Source organism: Phragmites australis, chromosome 7 (assembly GCF_958298935.1).
Source record: "Phragmites australis chromosome 7, lpPhrAust1.1, whole genome shotgun sequence".
NCBI classification, from domain to species: Eukaryota; Viridiplantae; Streptophyta; class Magnoliopsida; order Poales; family Poaceae; genus Phragmites; species Phragmites australis.
The window spans coordinates 4,712,158-4,726,408 of record NC_084927.1 but is presented as its reverse complement, the minus strand read 5'-3'; the positions used below and the strand labels follow the sequence as shown (position 1 = coordinate 4,726,408).

At 43.9% G+C, this 14,251-nt stretch overlaps 1 protein-coding gene across 1 annotated transcript; it reads right to left on the bottom strand.

Annotated features, from left to right (window-relative positions):
• Positions 1 to 2,691: 2,691 nt before the first annotated feature.
• Positions 2,692 to 3,448, bottom strand: LOC133923904 (eukaryotic translation initiation factor 1A). Its single transcript, XM_062369206.1, has one exon. The coding sequence runs from the start codon at positions 3,323 to 3,325 to the stop codon at positions 2,891 to 2,893; it is 435 nt and encodes a 144-aa protein (XP_062225190.1). The 5' UTR covers positions 3,326 to 3,448; the 3' UTR covers positions 2,692 to 2,890.
• Positions 3,449 to 14,251: the final 10,803 nt, after the last annotated feature.

Genomic DNA, 14,251 nt, shown 5'->3' with positions numbered 1-14,251 from the left:
TCCATTTACAAATCTGTAAGCATGCTATATTTCTATTGAGTAGTAAGCTGAGAAAACAATATTTAGTTTTGCAAAATGAAAAGCCGGTGAAGCGGAAGAAGCCACCACCAGCAAAGAGGTTCAGATCACCGATAGCACCAATGGCCACAAAGTCACATGGATAAAGCTCATATTGTCTACAAGGCTTATGTCCCCATCTACAGCAGTGGAAAGGTCCCCAATCCCAACATCTCCTTCTCATGAGCAAGCAAATAGTCTAGCGCATGGTAAGAATTGCAATCTGCTGCTATTATTTTGACAATTGTCTATTGAGCAATCCAGTTGAATTAGTGTGTTCTTCTTCCTATAGGTAGTGATTATTGTAACAAGTGGAAGATCCAGTTCACGACGAATAACAATACTAATTTTTACAGTTAAAATATAGTGATCATCCTAATCCTTTTGAAAACTGAAAAATGCATAAGAGAAAATTCTTTCTTACTATTATGTGCTTAGAAGCTATCATCAGCTCAGTGATTCCTGCAGAGGAGCTATTTGGAATCTGACCATCTACTATAGATTAATTGGAGGTTTAGTGTGATGTCAATCTTGCTACTGTTAGTGCAGTAGCTCAGTTAGTGCAGTAATTAATTACATACTCTGTTAGTGCAGAAGTTCTGTTAGTGCAGTAATTAATTACATATCTGTTAGTGCAGTAGCTCAGTTTTTGTTTTCCTGATGCTGTTATCACTGTTTTATGCATTTTTATTGATCTTGTCCTAAAATATATGGCAGGATTTTCACATAGGAATAAAAAACGCAAACTTACTTCAGATATATGGCATAATTTGGTGCCTATATATGATGGTGAGATTCTTGTAGAAACTCAATGCATCCATTGCAAACAAGTTTTCAAAGCATCTCGAGATGTCGGCACAAGTGCTTGCGGTAGGCATTTGAGTACTTGTAGACTCTTGATGCGAAGTCTAGATTAGGTCAAATGGTTGATCAAATGAATTCTATTAGTCTATCCTTGCCTAATCTTTCTTTAAAAAAATTAGAAATTTGATCAAAAAGTTCAAAAAGTAGCTCATCGAGGATTGATTAAGTTGATTGTTACGCATGAGTTGTCCTCTACCACCCTTCAGCTTTTTATATTGGAACAGTTCCTTCAGCTTTTCAGAAAAGGTCGCGGCATCTGCCTGCCGTCCGTGGCTTTCCCACTTCTGCATTCATAGATGACATCCGTTCACTAGTCATCTAGTACTAGGGAACACATCAAACGGGTACCAGAGCATAGCAATAAGCAATAGTCGTCCATTCAGTAGTTCCATGAAACATTGAGACCAATCTGATCAAAATATTCAGTCAAAACCAATTTTTTGGCAACAGAGATTATTCGAGCACAACAGAGTAACCTCATCAAATCCCGGATGATATCTATTATCCTCTCAGTTTGGGAACCTTCGCAAGTAGGAGTAGAGGATAATGACTTTTGGCAAAGAGGGAAGACAAAAGACAGCACTCGTATTGAACAACATATAGCAGCTTAAAGGATTACTAGACACAACGAAGGATATCGCAGCAAAACTAAACCAGCGTAACAAACATACAGTGATCTTCGCTCCAACCGAGCTAACACGTCAAATATTGCCAGATAAACTTGTAAAGAAAAGACAACATCGAAACATAATACTCCTTCAATACAATTTTGTTTGACGTAATTTGCACTGCATTGCATGTCCTAACGTCAAACAAAAGTGACTGGAGTACTAATGTAAGGCCAGGATGCATCCCAAAACCATAACCATCTACCAAATTGCTTGATAACCAAACCAATATGGGAACAAACAATAAACCTTAAAAAAAGATGACTATTTGTTTGCAATAATAATAAGAATGAAGCCAAAGCAAACTAATCAACATATGCAGCTAAGGTAAAATAGGGGGCATCAGAGAATACAGATCATAGAGCAAGAGAGCTAACTTATATGATCATCCACAGCCACAAAACAGAGATCTTGGCAAACATCTGTACTTTAAAACATGGAATCTTTAAAAGAAAAGAAGTTATGAAACATGACTAAACAGTTCTCAGTGCTAAACTGCTGATACCAAGAGAAATCCGACAGAAAACTATGAGCTGTAACAAAGTGATGGAGATAGCATCATACCTAACATCATTACACTCCTTATGAAGCACCACTGGCAACTGGATCTGACACTCAAATCTTTTGACACCTTCCATCGGGCAAGAACCCTAATTTTTAATTCAGTGCGAAACAACATAGGTACTAGTTTATACTGGACCAGCCAATGTCCTACAAAATTTCTGGACAAGTTTTTCACACCCCCTAGAAAGTCCTTGCCATCACAAAATTAGATCCAATCTTACACGGCAATTTGAACAAGCAGAGGAGAAAAATACAAACAACACCAAGTAACAAATCAGGTCTCTACACATATGCCGAACAAGTGAGAATCCAACAATTCATGATACACATAAGTCAAATATCCCAAACCTTCAATCAAGAGGGTTCTGATTCATATCAACAAAGTGATGCAGGTAGGCATCACAACACAAATCATTAGCTCATTAACTATTAATTGGATCAATTGGAATTACCAGGAAGGCTCCCACATCCCAAATTATAGACCACAACCTAAATGGCAGCCAATTCAAGAGGGCAAATTAAACAACCACAATAGCACTTGTTGTAACAGCATGTACTAGATTCAACGAACTTATTCAACCACCTCAAATCCCACCACATCTCGTCTCATCACAAGATTATGCTGGCGAAAGTACCAATCCATAACAGCCAGCGTACCACAGCACCATACTACTAGAATAGAACAGGAACAGAATACAGGTAGTCATAACAATAACTGCTGCAAAAGCAAGAAAAGCTTAGATCTTGTCGATGTCCTCGTCCTCGAACTGGATGTAGTCGCTGTCGCCCTCGTCGCCCTCGGGCCCATCGACGTCGACGCCCTCGTTGAGCCTGAGCGTCTCGGGGAGCTCCCCGTAGGCCTTGAGCAGCCTGGCCTCGTCGTTCATGTACTTGAGGATGACGTCGGCCTTGTCGTCCTGGTAGTCGCGGAGGCCGACGAGGACGATGTCCCCGGCGGCGATCCAGACCTTCTTGTGCATCTTACCCCGGATGTGGCAGAGGCGGCGCGTGCCGTCGACGCAGATGGCCTCGCACCGCCCGTTGCCGAGCATGCGGGTCACCTGCGCGTACTCCTGCCCGTCCTCCTTGAACACCAGCTCGCGCTTGTCGTCGTCGGCCTCGTTCTTTCCCCTCTTGCGGTTCTTGCCTCCCTTCCCCTTGTTCTTCGGCATCCTCGCGGCCTCTTCTTGCTCGTGCGGCGGAGACGAAACCCTCGCGGCGAGATCGAGATGGGGAGCGCTGCTGCTGCGGGTTGCGGTTTGCGGGATTGTTTGGTTTGGGCCGCCTTTGGGCTGCGGCTGCGTGTTTATAGGGGGGCGCGGGCGGAGAGGGGTGGAGCAGTCTGGGCTGTTGGATCTAGGGTTCGAGGGGTTTGACGGCTCAGATGGCGAGTTTTTTTAATATATATTTTGGATTAAAAATTTAAATAAATAGATTCTTCGTGAAAAAAATTACAAAATTAGGCGCCGAGAAGAGAGGAAAAAATTCTCAGGGGGCGGTTAGGGGGCTGCCCGCCCGCGCCAACCGGCCTCCATCCCCTCCGCCCTCCTCTATAAAAGAGGCTCAAAATAGCTCAAAATCACATTTTATTCAGAAAAAAGAAAAAATTATGAAGAGGGATGAGAAGAGAGGAGAAGAAGAGAGCCTGGTGAAGCCCTGCTGCATTTGATCCACGGATTTAAAGATCACTTTCCGGTAAGTTCTTTTTCTCTTTTTATTGTTATTAATTAGTTTAGTAGTAGTATATGACATTTGTTTGAGACATGTATGATCTAAGGTTTAGAAAATGCTATGTTTAGTAGAAAATTGTCAAATTTACTTAGAACATAGTATGATAGCAGTGAAATATAGAATATTATTTTCAAAATGTTAGTTTTGGAAATGTAGATTTTATAGAATAATAATTGTAGGGTTATATTGTGCGACCTAGGAGCTAGCACTATATGATAATAGGCGAACCTAGGATGTAGCGTTTAGAAAATAGTAGCGTTTAATTTTCACACGGTAAAATAGCTAGTAAATGTAAATTGTATAGAGTAAAATTTGTAGGTAAGTTTGGGTAGGACTATTATTGAAAACCTATTGTTATGTATGAATCGGTGTCGGTAAATTATTTTCTCTGATAATGAGAAATATAGTTCATCGGTCTTAATATTGGTTATGTTTGCGGGTGTTTCTAGGGATGACAGATAAATTAATTTTTCAGATATATTATGGTAAGGGTGAAATTAGGTATGGTCCTAACGGTATAGATGTGTCTGGATTTTGTCATGTCATGAAGGGTCTTAGTAAAGCTAATGAGAGGACCATTGTGGGTGTGTGCAAATGGCTCATGCAGTTCTTCCAACTGGATCCGGAGCAACATGACCTGAAGCTGAAAGCTGTCCTCAGTCGTACTAGTCATGGATACTTTAGCGAGCTTGTTCCCATCGAAGCCACATCAACTTAGAGGGGTTATATAGATATATCTTGTGAACGTAGCCTGCCTCTGGTTTTATTAGCTGAGGTGTACCTGAAAGATCAAACTGAGGTGAACTCTGTGGAAGCAGTAGCAGGATCAAGTGAGGCAGTGGAAGATGAATCGGAGCAAGTTAATGTCTGGACCAGGGAAGATATTGGAGATATTCTAGAGCTGCAACCGATGGGTGTAGCCGATGAAGGGGAGCATATCCCTAGCATCATTGAAGAGATGGAGTTGGAGGATCAAGAGTTGGAGGAATGCCTTGCCGATGGGGATTCATCTGACGAGGAGGGTAATACTTCAGTGCCTGCAGAGTGGAGGGATCATAAATTTTCAATGCTGGTGGTTAGCGAGGTTGATTGGACACCGTGGCAGTACCATGAGAACGAGGTGTCCCAGGGTGCTATGTACCCTACAAAGGAGGCAGTTATTGATGCAGTTAAATTCTGATCGTTGTCTCTTCGGAGGCAGTTCAAGGTTGTCAAATCCAGTAAAAGGGAGTATGATGTGAAGTGTTTGGTGCCTCAGTGTCCTTGGTGGGTGCACACATTCAAAGGGAAATGGGTAGACTACTGGCAGTGCTCAATAGTTAAGAAACATAATTGTCACATTGAGGAAATAGAGTTTGCCCACCGGAACCTGTTATATGCCTTTATTGCAAATGTTATGTACGGGAGATTGTGGACAACCTAAGGTATGAGCCACGATCAATAATCCGTGCTATTGAGTAAAGATTTCAGTACACAATAAACTATGCGAAGGTATAGAGGGCGAAACAAAAGTCTATTGAGATGAGGTTCAGAAAATATGAAGATTCATATCACAATCTACCTCGTCAATTAGCCACAATTTGTGGAAGAAACCCAGACAGCTACTATGATATCAAGCATTACCCCTCGACTGATGTGGAGTACAACGGGAAAAGAGTATTGCAGCATGCTTTCTTTGCATTCGCTGCAACCATCAAAGCATTTCGGTATTGTCGACCCATCATATGCCTGGATGGAACATTCCTGACTGAGAAGTACAAATGACATATATTGTCTACAATTGGGGTCGACGGTAACAACCAAGTCTTGCCACTAGGGCTTGCTTTCGTGGAGAGTGAGAACGGGGATAGCTGGTATTGGTTCCTTGAGCGGGTCAAACATGCTATTGTTCTTGACTGACCAGATGCGTGTCTGATTCATGATAGATATGCAGGGTTGTTGCAGGCATCAGGACCTCGATGGGGGGCACGGCCGATAGCAACGGGGGAGACAGTAGTAGAATTTTAGATTTGTTGTTGTAACTTACATATGCATATTCGATTCACGATGTACTCCTACGTCTTCAGACATGTTTACTCTTTATGGTCCACTTAGCATGTCGTAACTGCATTTCATATTCCAAAATGATGGCATCGTAGTTGCATTTCTTAATCTGACATGACAACACGCTACATTCTATCGTCGTCACCAATGTATATCTTACAAAGCTACTTATGCAAGAAGTGACACCTCGCTTACTCTGTCGGGAGTGTAACTTTAATCATGAAGTGACCACACTACTAAACTTTAACCATGACATGACAACACATGCCTCCTTGCATAGGCTTTAGACAAGAAGTGACAACACTGGACAACTTTTACCACACAATAAATGACAACACAGGTACCAATAAACATGAAATCTCTATCCATCATCAATGACATAACTTTCTCATTCTTCAAGATGGAATCCAATGCTCTTGCCACCATCTGAGCCCCTTCACTCACTCCTTTCTTCAAGAGTAAATCCAATGCTCCTGCCTCCCCCAACCATAAATAGCTGAACCTCCATACGGTGATGCACCACTCATTTCTCAGATCTCTCAAGTGCAATGTCTTCCTCAGCTCCACTAAGCCCACCAAAGAAACATTGGGGGATTTTTATCCCTCAAGGTATTGAACTACCGATGTGCTTCTGTGGTAACCTTTGCAGGCTCTGCGAGTCGCAGGACATCTCATACACCTATGGGCTGCGCTTCTTCATGTGTGCCAACTACGAATATGACAAGCCTCAACATGGAACATATGAGTATCCACCGGTATAACAACAGATATCAGCCACATCTCTGCTGATTTCGCACCCTGTTTTACTAACCGCTCATCTTGTTCTATTTGTTCAGTCCCCTCCACCGCTCTGTGATTTTATTCAATGGATCGACAATGAGCAAAATGAGGAACAGAAGCAGTGGGTCGACATGAACATGAGGTGGAGAAGAGAAGCGTACGCACGTCGGGAGTACGAGCAACAGCAAGAGGAACTGTGCCTCAAGCGGGAGGAAGAAGAGCGCATGAGGAAGGCGGCGCACGACCATACTGTGGCTCAGGCTCGGGAGGCTGAGAGGGCAAGGAAGCGGGAGAGAGCCCGCCGATACCCTCCGATGCACTCAATAGAGAGTATCTAATGTAACCCGACATACTTCCACTCTCTAAGGCATGTTCTAATTAGGAGCGGCGCACTAATAAGTAGGTCTTAGTGCGAACTGTACATGCCACCTTCGTTTCCTCGTCGTGTCGTCGTGGCTACAGTCTTATGTAATATTTTCACCCTATGTTTAATACTATGTTTGTCGTCGTTCGCACCGCATACCCATGTAATATGCTACGAGTGCTAATTACTGATTTTTTATTCTCCGACTATTACATAACCTACTCCAAATTCTCGCTTCCTCAGTATACCGTTTTCACTCCTCTTCAATATTTTTAATTCCAAATTTTCTTAATGCCCTATTTTAATTTATGATGAAATACACAAAAATTTGCAATTTTCGGGAAAAAAAATGCCATTACCGCCTCCTCAGAGGGCGGCAAGGGGGCTAACCGCCCTCCCAGGGCAGGCCCTGCCCTGGGAGGGCGGTTAGCCCCCTTGCCGCCCTCTGAGGGGGTGGTTAGACCACGCGCCCTCCCAGGGGGCGGTTAGCAAGTCTAACCGCCCTCTCAGGGGGCTGCAGGTGCCTAGTTTTGTAATTTTTTCTATGGAGAATTTATTTATTTAAAATTTTAATCCAAAATATATAAAAATAAAAAAACTCTCAAATGACGGGGTCTGGGTCGGTTTCTGGATAAGCGGGTCGTGGCGCGAAAGAGTTCCACTGTTCTACGGGCCAGGGAATTCTTTGCAAATATGAATCCACATAGGATAGAAAAAACTATGGCTTGGTCCTCATTTTCACTTGAATCTTCAAAAGGTACTTGCGGGCCAATCGAAATCGTATGTTGTGTTTCTATTTGACTTTATTGTTTGGGTGATTTGCAAACCTGCCAATGGTTTGTTTCTCTATTGCAGATTTGCCATTAAAAAACTCCTAATTGTAAATCGGCCATTGAAATCAGTTAAAAGTCAAAAGTCATGTCATTGGACTGACGGAATCGACTAACTCCGTTCCTCCGGCATAGATGCCCCTAAGTGGTCGTAGCTCCAGGCAGCATCGACTTGGCTACTTCATTCGACACAACTCGCTCACTCGCCGCAAGTTCATGAGGTTCCGTGCCAAGGCACCGAGCTCCCCAACTAGCCAACGACCATTGCTCCCCCACTCCATGCTGAGCTCACTCACCCCGGCACCAGCCCCCGTGCCTCCCAAGTCGAGCTTGCCCACCTGGGGCACTGTAGGCTTGGCCGGATAGAGAGACGAACTAGGGATGGGGAAGGAGAAATGGAGGAACTTTTGTCCTTCATACTGTTTTGTCTGGAGGGGTAGTGCAGGCAGCCTTTTTAACCTGACCAACTATAAGTTAGATGCCTGTTAGAAACTGCAAAAGAACTATACAACAAAGAGAGAAGATTGGAAGAGCTTTCATATGAGATAAGTATGAGGCGATTTTCATGGCTCCCAACACTTCAGGCTGTGCGTTGGCATCGTTTGGTGGTCTCTTGCGAAATCACGTCCGCTGGGAAGAAGGTGGAGGATGCACGTCATGTTCAGGTGCGCGAGCACCTGGAACACGTGTTGGATGCTGGGTTTTCTGATCGGCTATTCCAACAGTCCCAGTGAATGGAAGCGATGGACCTGTTCCGGTTAAGAAAGCTTCAACGACTGCTTCACAATTGGTTTTTGATGCAGCGAGGGCAGGGTACTCATCAACGGAGCTCGCGACAGTGGTCGATGCCCTGGTTTCGGTGGATGACCCGACTCGTCTGAAGGGGATGACGACGAAGGATATCATCACTTCTGTGGCGCAACAACGATCTTCATCAGTGTCACTTAAACCATGGAAAGGGTCGCTGCCGAAGCCAAGGATTTCACTGCCGTGATTGCTTGGTGATTTCCTGCCAAAGTAGCTTGTTCAACGTGCCTCGCCATCGCCGGAGATCCTCAGCTCATCGACGATTGATCTGGTTTCCATAGATTTTCAAATTTTGAACCAGTTTCTGCTTAGGCCATGGGCCGGGTTCAGATTGGGCCAGGAGATATCCCAGGCTGGCTTCGCTCCAACACCATCTTAGGGTTTTTTCGCCCAACCCTAGCTGTCGTGCGTTTTCTGCTCCATTGAGACAATTCCAATCGTTCCTGAGACACTCCACCGCGAACTTGAACGTACACGGAGGTGGTGACTCACAGGATGGCAGGGGGAGCTCGTTCAGAGGGAGATCAAGTGGGGATGTCATCGGTCGGGGCTCTGGTCGTGGGAACAGGGGATTTAGACACCTATGTTCCTTTCAGAAGGAAGCTCAAGGCCGCAACAATGGCGAGGGCAGTGATTCGCATCGAGGTCGTGGCCTGAATGGTTGGGGTTGCGGCAATGGCGGACGTGGATGTGGCAATGGCACTGGAGATGGTAATGGCCATGGTAGTGGCTGGGGAACTGGGCTCGGCTCGAACACGCCAAAGGTGCATGGCAAAGGGGCCAACCCTATGCCTCATAATCAGGGAGGTTCGGTTTCAACCCCTGGGTAGGCTGGTTCTTCAACGCCTCAACCAAAGAAGCATCCGGTCGACAAGGGTGATAGCTCGTGTGTGCATGGTGGAGATGCTGGAAGAAGAAGCATGGAGCACTGTGTTGTCACATTTGCGAGGAGGATCATCTCACTCCGGAATGTCTACTTTTGTGGGCTCCAAAGCCGGCTGCAACCTTTTGTGGATTCGCATGTGATAATCTTAGCTTATTTCAAATACCTACAGATGGAAAAAACAGTCATGAACTATCCCAAGATAGATACTACTACCACCCTTATTTGTATCAAGGAAGGTGTGGTTCCGATTGAATTAATCAAGAAAGAATTGGCTTGACTCATCCCTATAAAGTGGACGTGGTTGGTCCAGGAACATGAAGATGGGTTCATTGTCCCGTTTCCATGCAAAGTGGAATTGCAAAGAATGGTGGCAATCTGGGAGGTCAAAACGGACAAAGGGGAGGGGGTCATGTCTTTTCATGAGTGGGATCACAAGATAGAACCTCGCCAATATTTGCAGAAGGTGTGGGTTAATGTGTATGGGGTTCCTTTGGAAATTAGATCGTTCCTTCCGCTATGGGCTGTTGGAACCATTCTTGGGGCTACCTAGAAAGTGGACATGACTTATACTAGGAGAAATGGTGTGGTCCGTATACTAGTTGTTGTTCTGGATGCCAAATGCATTCTAGATGCCACTGATATAGTGATAGACGATGGGGTGTATGAGATCTTTTTCAAGGTTGATAAGATTTTGCAGGATGGGAAGTGGGAAAACGTTCCTGATAATAACAATGAAGAAGAAGAACACCCATAGGGGGAGGACGAAGATATGGAAGACAGAATTTCTAAGAGGCCTAAGAATGACTCTACTGACGACAAAACTACTCCTTCTGATGATACTCAGGGGGAGATGATATGCAACAAGATCCTAAGAATGAGGTCTCCACAGCTTAAGAAAATGACTATGTGCAGGGAATGATAGATAATGCAATCAACTCGGCTATGGACAACCTCTTACTGGACATTTCGGACAAAGTCATTGCCGAGGAGGACTCTATTGAGAATGAGAGGGCGGACGTTCCTGAGGAGGGCATGTCAGAGGTTGCAAAGGTAAACTTTGAGGACAATACTGCTATTTTGTGCACTGACTTGCTTGTTTCACTGTCTGTGCCAACCTCTTTTGGGCGGCTTGCGGTTGGGGTGCTTTCTGTTGCTGCAGTTGAAGTTGATGATACTTTGGATGCACTGGCGGAAGAGACAGTATGCAGGATCAACGTTGTTGCGGCTCGGGCGTCACAAGTGACAGTCAGTAGATGGTGCAGCGTCTCTGATGGATGTTGCTGTGGCTAGTGATACTCAAGTGCCAATGGCTTTTGTTGTTCTAGTGCCAGACCCTACTGCACCTCGTGTTCGCGCTCCTTCCAACGAGCATGCACGAGGTGTTTTAGCTCCTTCAGCCGATTTACCTCTGTCCAGAGCTGCTCCACCAGCGATGGCGTTGGCCTCACCCATGACTTCGGTGTCTGGGCCATCGGTGGGTGGTTTCGCTAGAGCTTTGGAGGATGGCTCCATTGGGCCCCTGGACCGAGTCACCATCGCCATATCGTCACGTGAGGCAACACGCGCCACGCCACGCGCGGCCCTCGACATCGCAGATCGTTGTGGCACTAGTCTATCCGGTGCTATCAGTTCCCGTGCCATTGAAACATTCGATGCTCCATCCGTGGTTCCGTTTCAAGGTGGTTCAGTGGTAGCTGCGGACATAGCACCTGAGCCGTGGTTTTGCTATTGATGGCTTTGTTTGGGGCTCCGCAATGACTGCTGTTTTGGGCGTGCGGGATGATGGTTTGCTGGGTTCGCTGGACAATGTTGGGTCTGAGCCAACGCCCATGGTTTCATCTAACATGCTAGCGAACAAAGGCGTCATTTCTAGTGGCGTTGAGGTGGCTGTTGACGATGGGTTGCAGGGCCATCGGTCTTGCCTAGTGATGGTTCAGGCTGTTTTGTCCTCTGTCAAGTTTTGGCGAGGCTGTGGATTCTGGATTCTGTAGAAGATTTGTCCTCAATACCTTATAAAGACAACAATTGCAGTCTCTTTGCATGCAAAATGGTGTGAGGGCCAACATGAAAAATATTGAGATGATTGAGGCTTTAGTGGTGCTTCCGATGATGGATGGCTTTGAGGAAGCGGCCATTTCAAGGGCAGAAGCTATGGAAGGGAAGGCCCATGGGGATTTGTTCATAGTCCCAGATTCTACCTTGGTTACCCTTCATGCCTCTAGCAGCAGGTTACTTGCTCTGGGAGATGAAGACTCGATAACCAAGGCGAAACGTTTAGCAGCAAAGCGCAACCTAGAAGGAGGTATGCATAATTTGTCCTTCCTTTGTTTACCTAGTGATGATGTTTCCTCTAATATTAAAAACCTAGGTGTTTCTATGGGTAGAGATGATGGGATTATTAGGCATTCTGTTATTTCTATAAAAAATATAGAGCTTGACCATTTATCTGTGGTAGCAAAAACACCTAGGTCTAGAGGTAGAGTTCAACATGATAGTAAGACTCCAAATCCTTATATTTTAGAAGATGAGGATGATATGGATGGATTTGATGCTACTCTCAGTCACATATGCCGTGAATTAACTAAGGATCTCGATAATGAGAGTTTGACCATGTTTGTGACAATCTAAATGCAGTCCCTAGAAAGAAAAAGTCCAATTCATCTAAGAAAAAAAAGGTAAGGTTCCTCGCCTACCTAAGAAGCCAAATACCCCCTCCAAAATTCATATATGATGAAAGGTATATTTTGGAATAGCAGAGGTCTAAGAGATTTGGCTAAATACAATTATATGTCAGACATTGTAAAAGAACAACATATCGGTTTCCTTGCCATTATGGAAACTGGAAGAAGTACTTTTCCTGCTTCAACCCTTAATCACTTATGTGGTGGTTTGGATTATTTGTGGCATTTAATGCCACCACGAGGAAGATCGGGGAGAATGATTACTGGTGTTAATGCTTCTGTATTTGACATAGGTTCCATAGTTGAAGGGGATTTTTACTCAAAATTCCTTTAAAAAAATAGAGAAGATAGTTTTACTTGGGCATTATATGCGGTTTACGGGCCGGCTCAAGACGAACCTAAAGCGGATTTCCTCACTGAAATGGCTCATGTTTGTAGTTTGGAAACTAACCCAATGATCATAGGGGGGGGGGGGGGGGTGGATTTCAACATTATGAGACGTCCTGAGGATAAAAATAATGACGTTTTGATCCCCGTTGGCCTCGTTTATTCAATGTAATAATTGACACGCTGGATTTACGAGGGATTGAAATGATTGGTAGACAATATACACAAGCCAATGAACTGGATCCACTGATTTTTAAGAAGCTGGATCGAGTTCTTATGAGCACTGAGTGGGAAACTAAGTACCCAAAAGTCAAGGTTGATGCACTTGATCGGTCCCGATCGGACCATACCCCTTTATTGCTCAGCACTGGGGCTTCCACCCAGTTAGGTACACAACCCCTTTTTAATTTTGAATTAGGATGGTTGATTCGAGATGGTTTCTTTGATATGGTTACCAATATATGGCAAAGTGAGCATATAGGGAATAATGCCATTGAAAAATGGAAAAACAAAATTAGAACCCTTCGACGGTACTTGAGAGGTTAGGACAAACATACTTCTAGCATACTCAAGAAAGAAAAGCAACAGCTCACTACAATGACAAATGAGCTAGATAAAAGGGCAGAGAATAATCCTTTCACTCCTAATGAAATAGCATTTAAGCATTATCTTAATGAAAGGTTAGCTCATATGCTAAGATAAGAAGAGCTCAAATGGTACCAAAGATCTAAGGTTAAACAGCTACTAGAGGGAGATAATAATACAAAATTCTTCCACCTAGTGGCCAATGGTAAAAATAGAAAGACAAGGATATACAAGTTGGATCACGAGGATGAAACTGTAATTGGAGAGGCCAACCTTAAAAAATATATCACAAAGTATTACAAAGGCCTATTTGGCAAACTGGAGAATAATAATTTTGCGATGGATGAATCAATAATTAATGATATCCCTCAAGTAAGTGAAAGCGAAAATGAGATCCTTACCGCCCTATTCGGAGTGGATGAGATAAAAAGGGCAATTTTCCAAATGGAGCATAATAATCTCTAGGCCCTGATTACTTCCCTACCGAATTTTACCAAGTTTTCTGGGAAGTAATCAAAGATGATCTCATGGCTTTATTCAAGGACTTCCACTAGGGAAAATTATCTATTTTTAGCCTGAACTTCGGTGTTATTACCCTGATTCCTAAAAAGAGTAATGCGTTGCGGATTCAAGAATATCACCTAATATGCCTCCTTAATGTCAGCTTTAAAATTTTCACTAAAGGTGCCACTAATCGAATTGGTACAGTGGCTGAAAAAATAATTAGTCCCTCTCAATCTACCTTCATGCCTGGTCGAAACATAATGGAAGGAGTGATAATACTTTATGAGACTATTCATGAGTTGCATAGGAAAAAACAAAATAGTGTGATCGTGAAAATTGATTTTGATAAAGCATATGACAAGATTAAATGGCCCTTTCTCTAGCAGGCTTTGAGAATGAAAGGTTTTTCAGAACAATGATGTGGTTAGATCAAAGCTTTGTGTCTGGGGGCCATATAGGAATTAGGGTCAATGATGAAGTTGAACCTTATTTTCAAACAA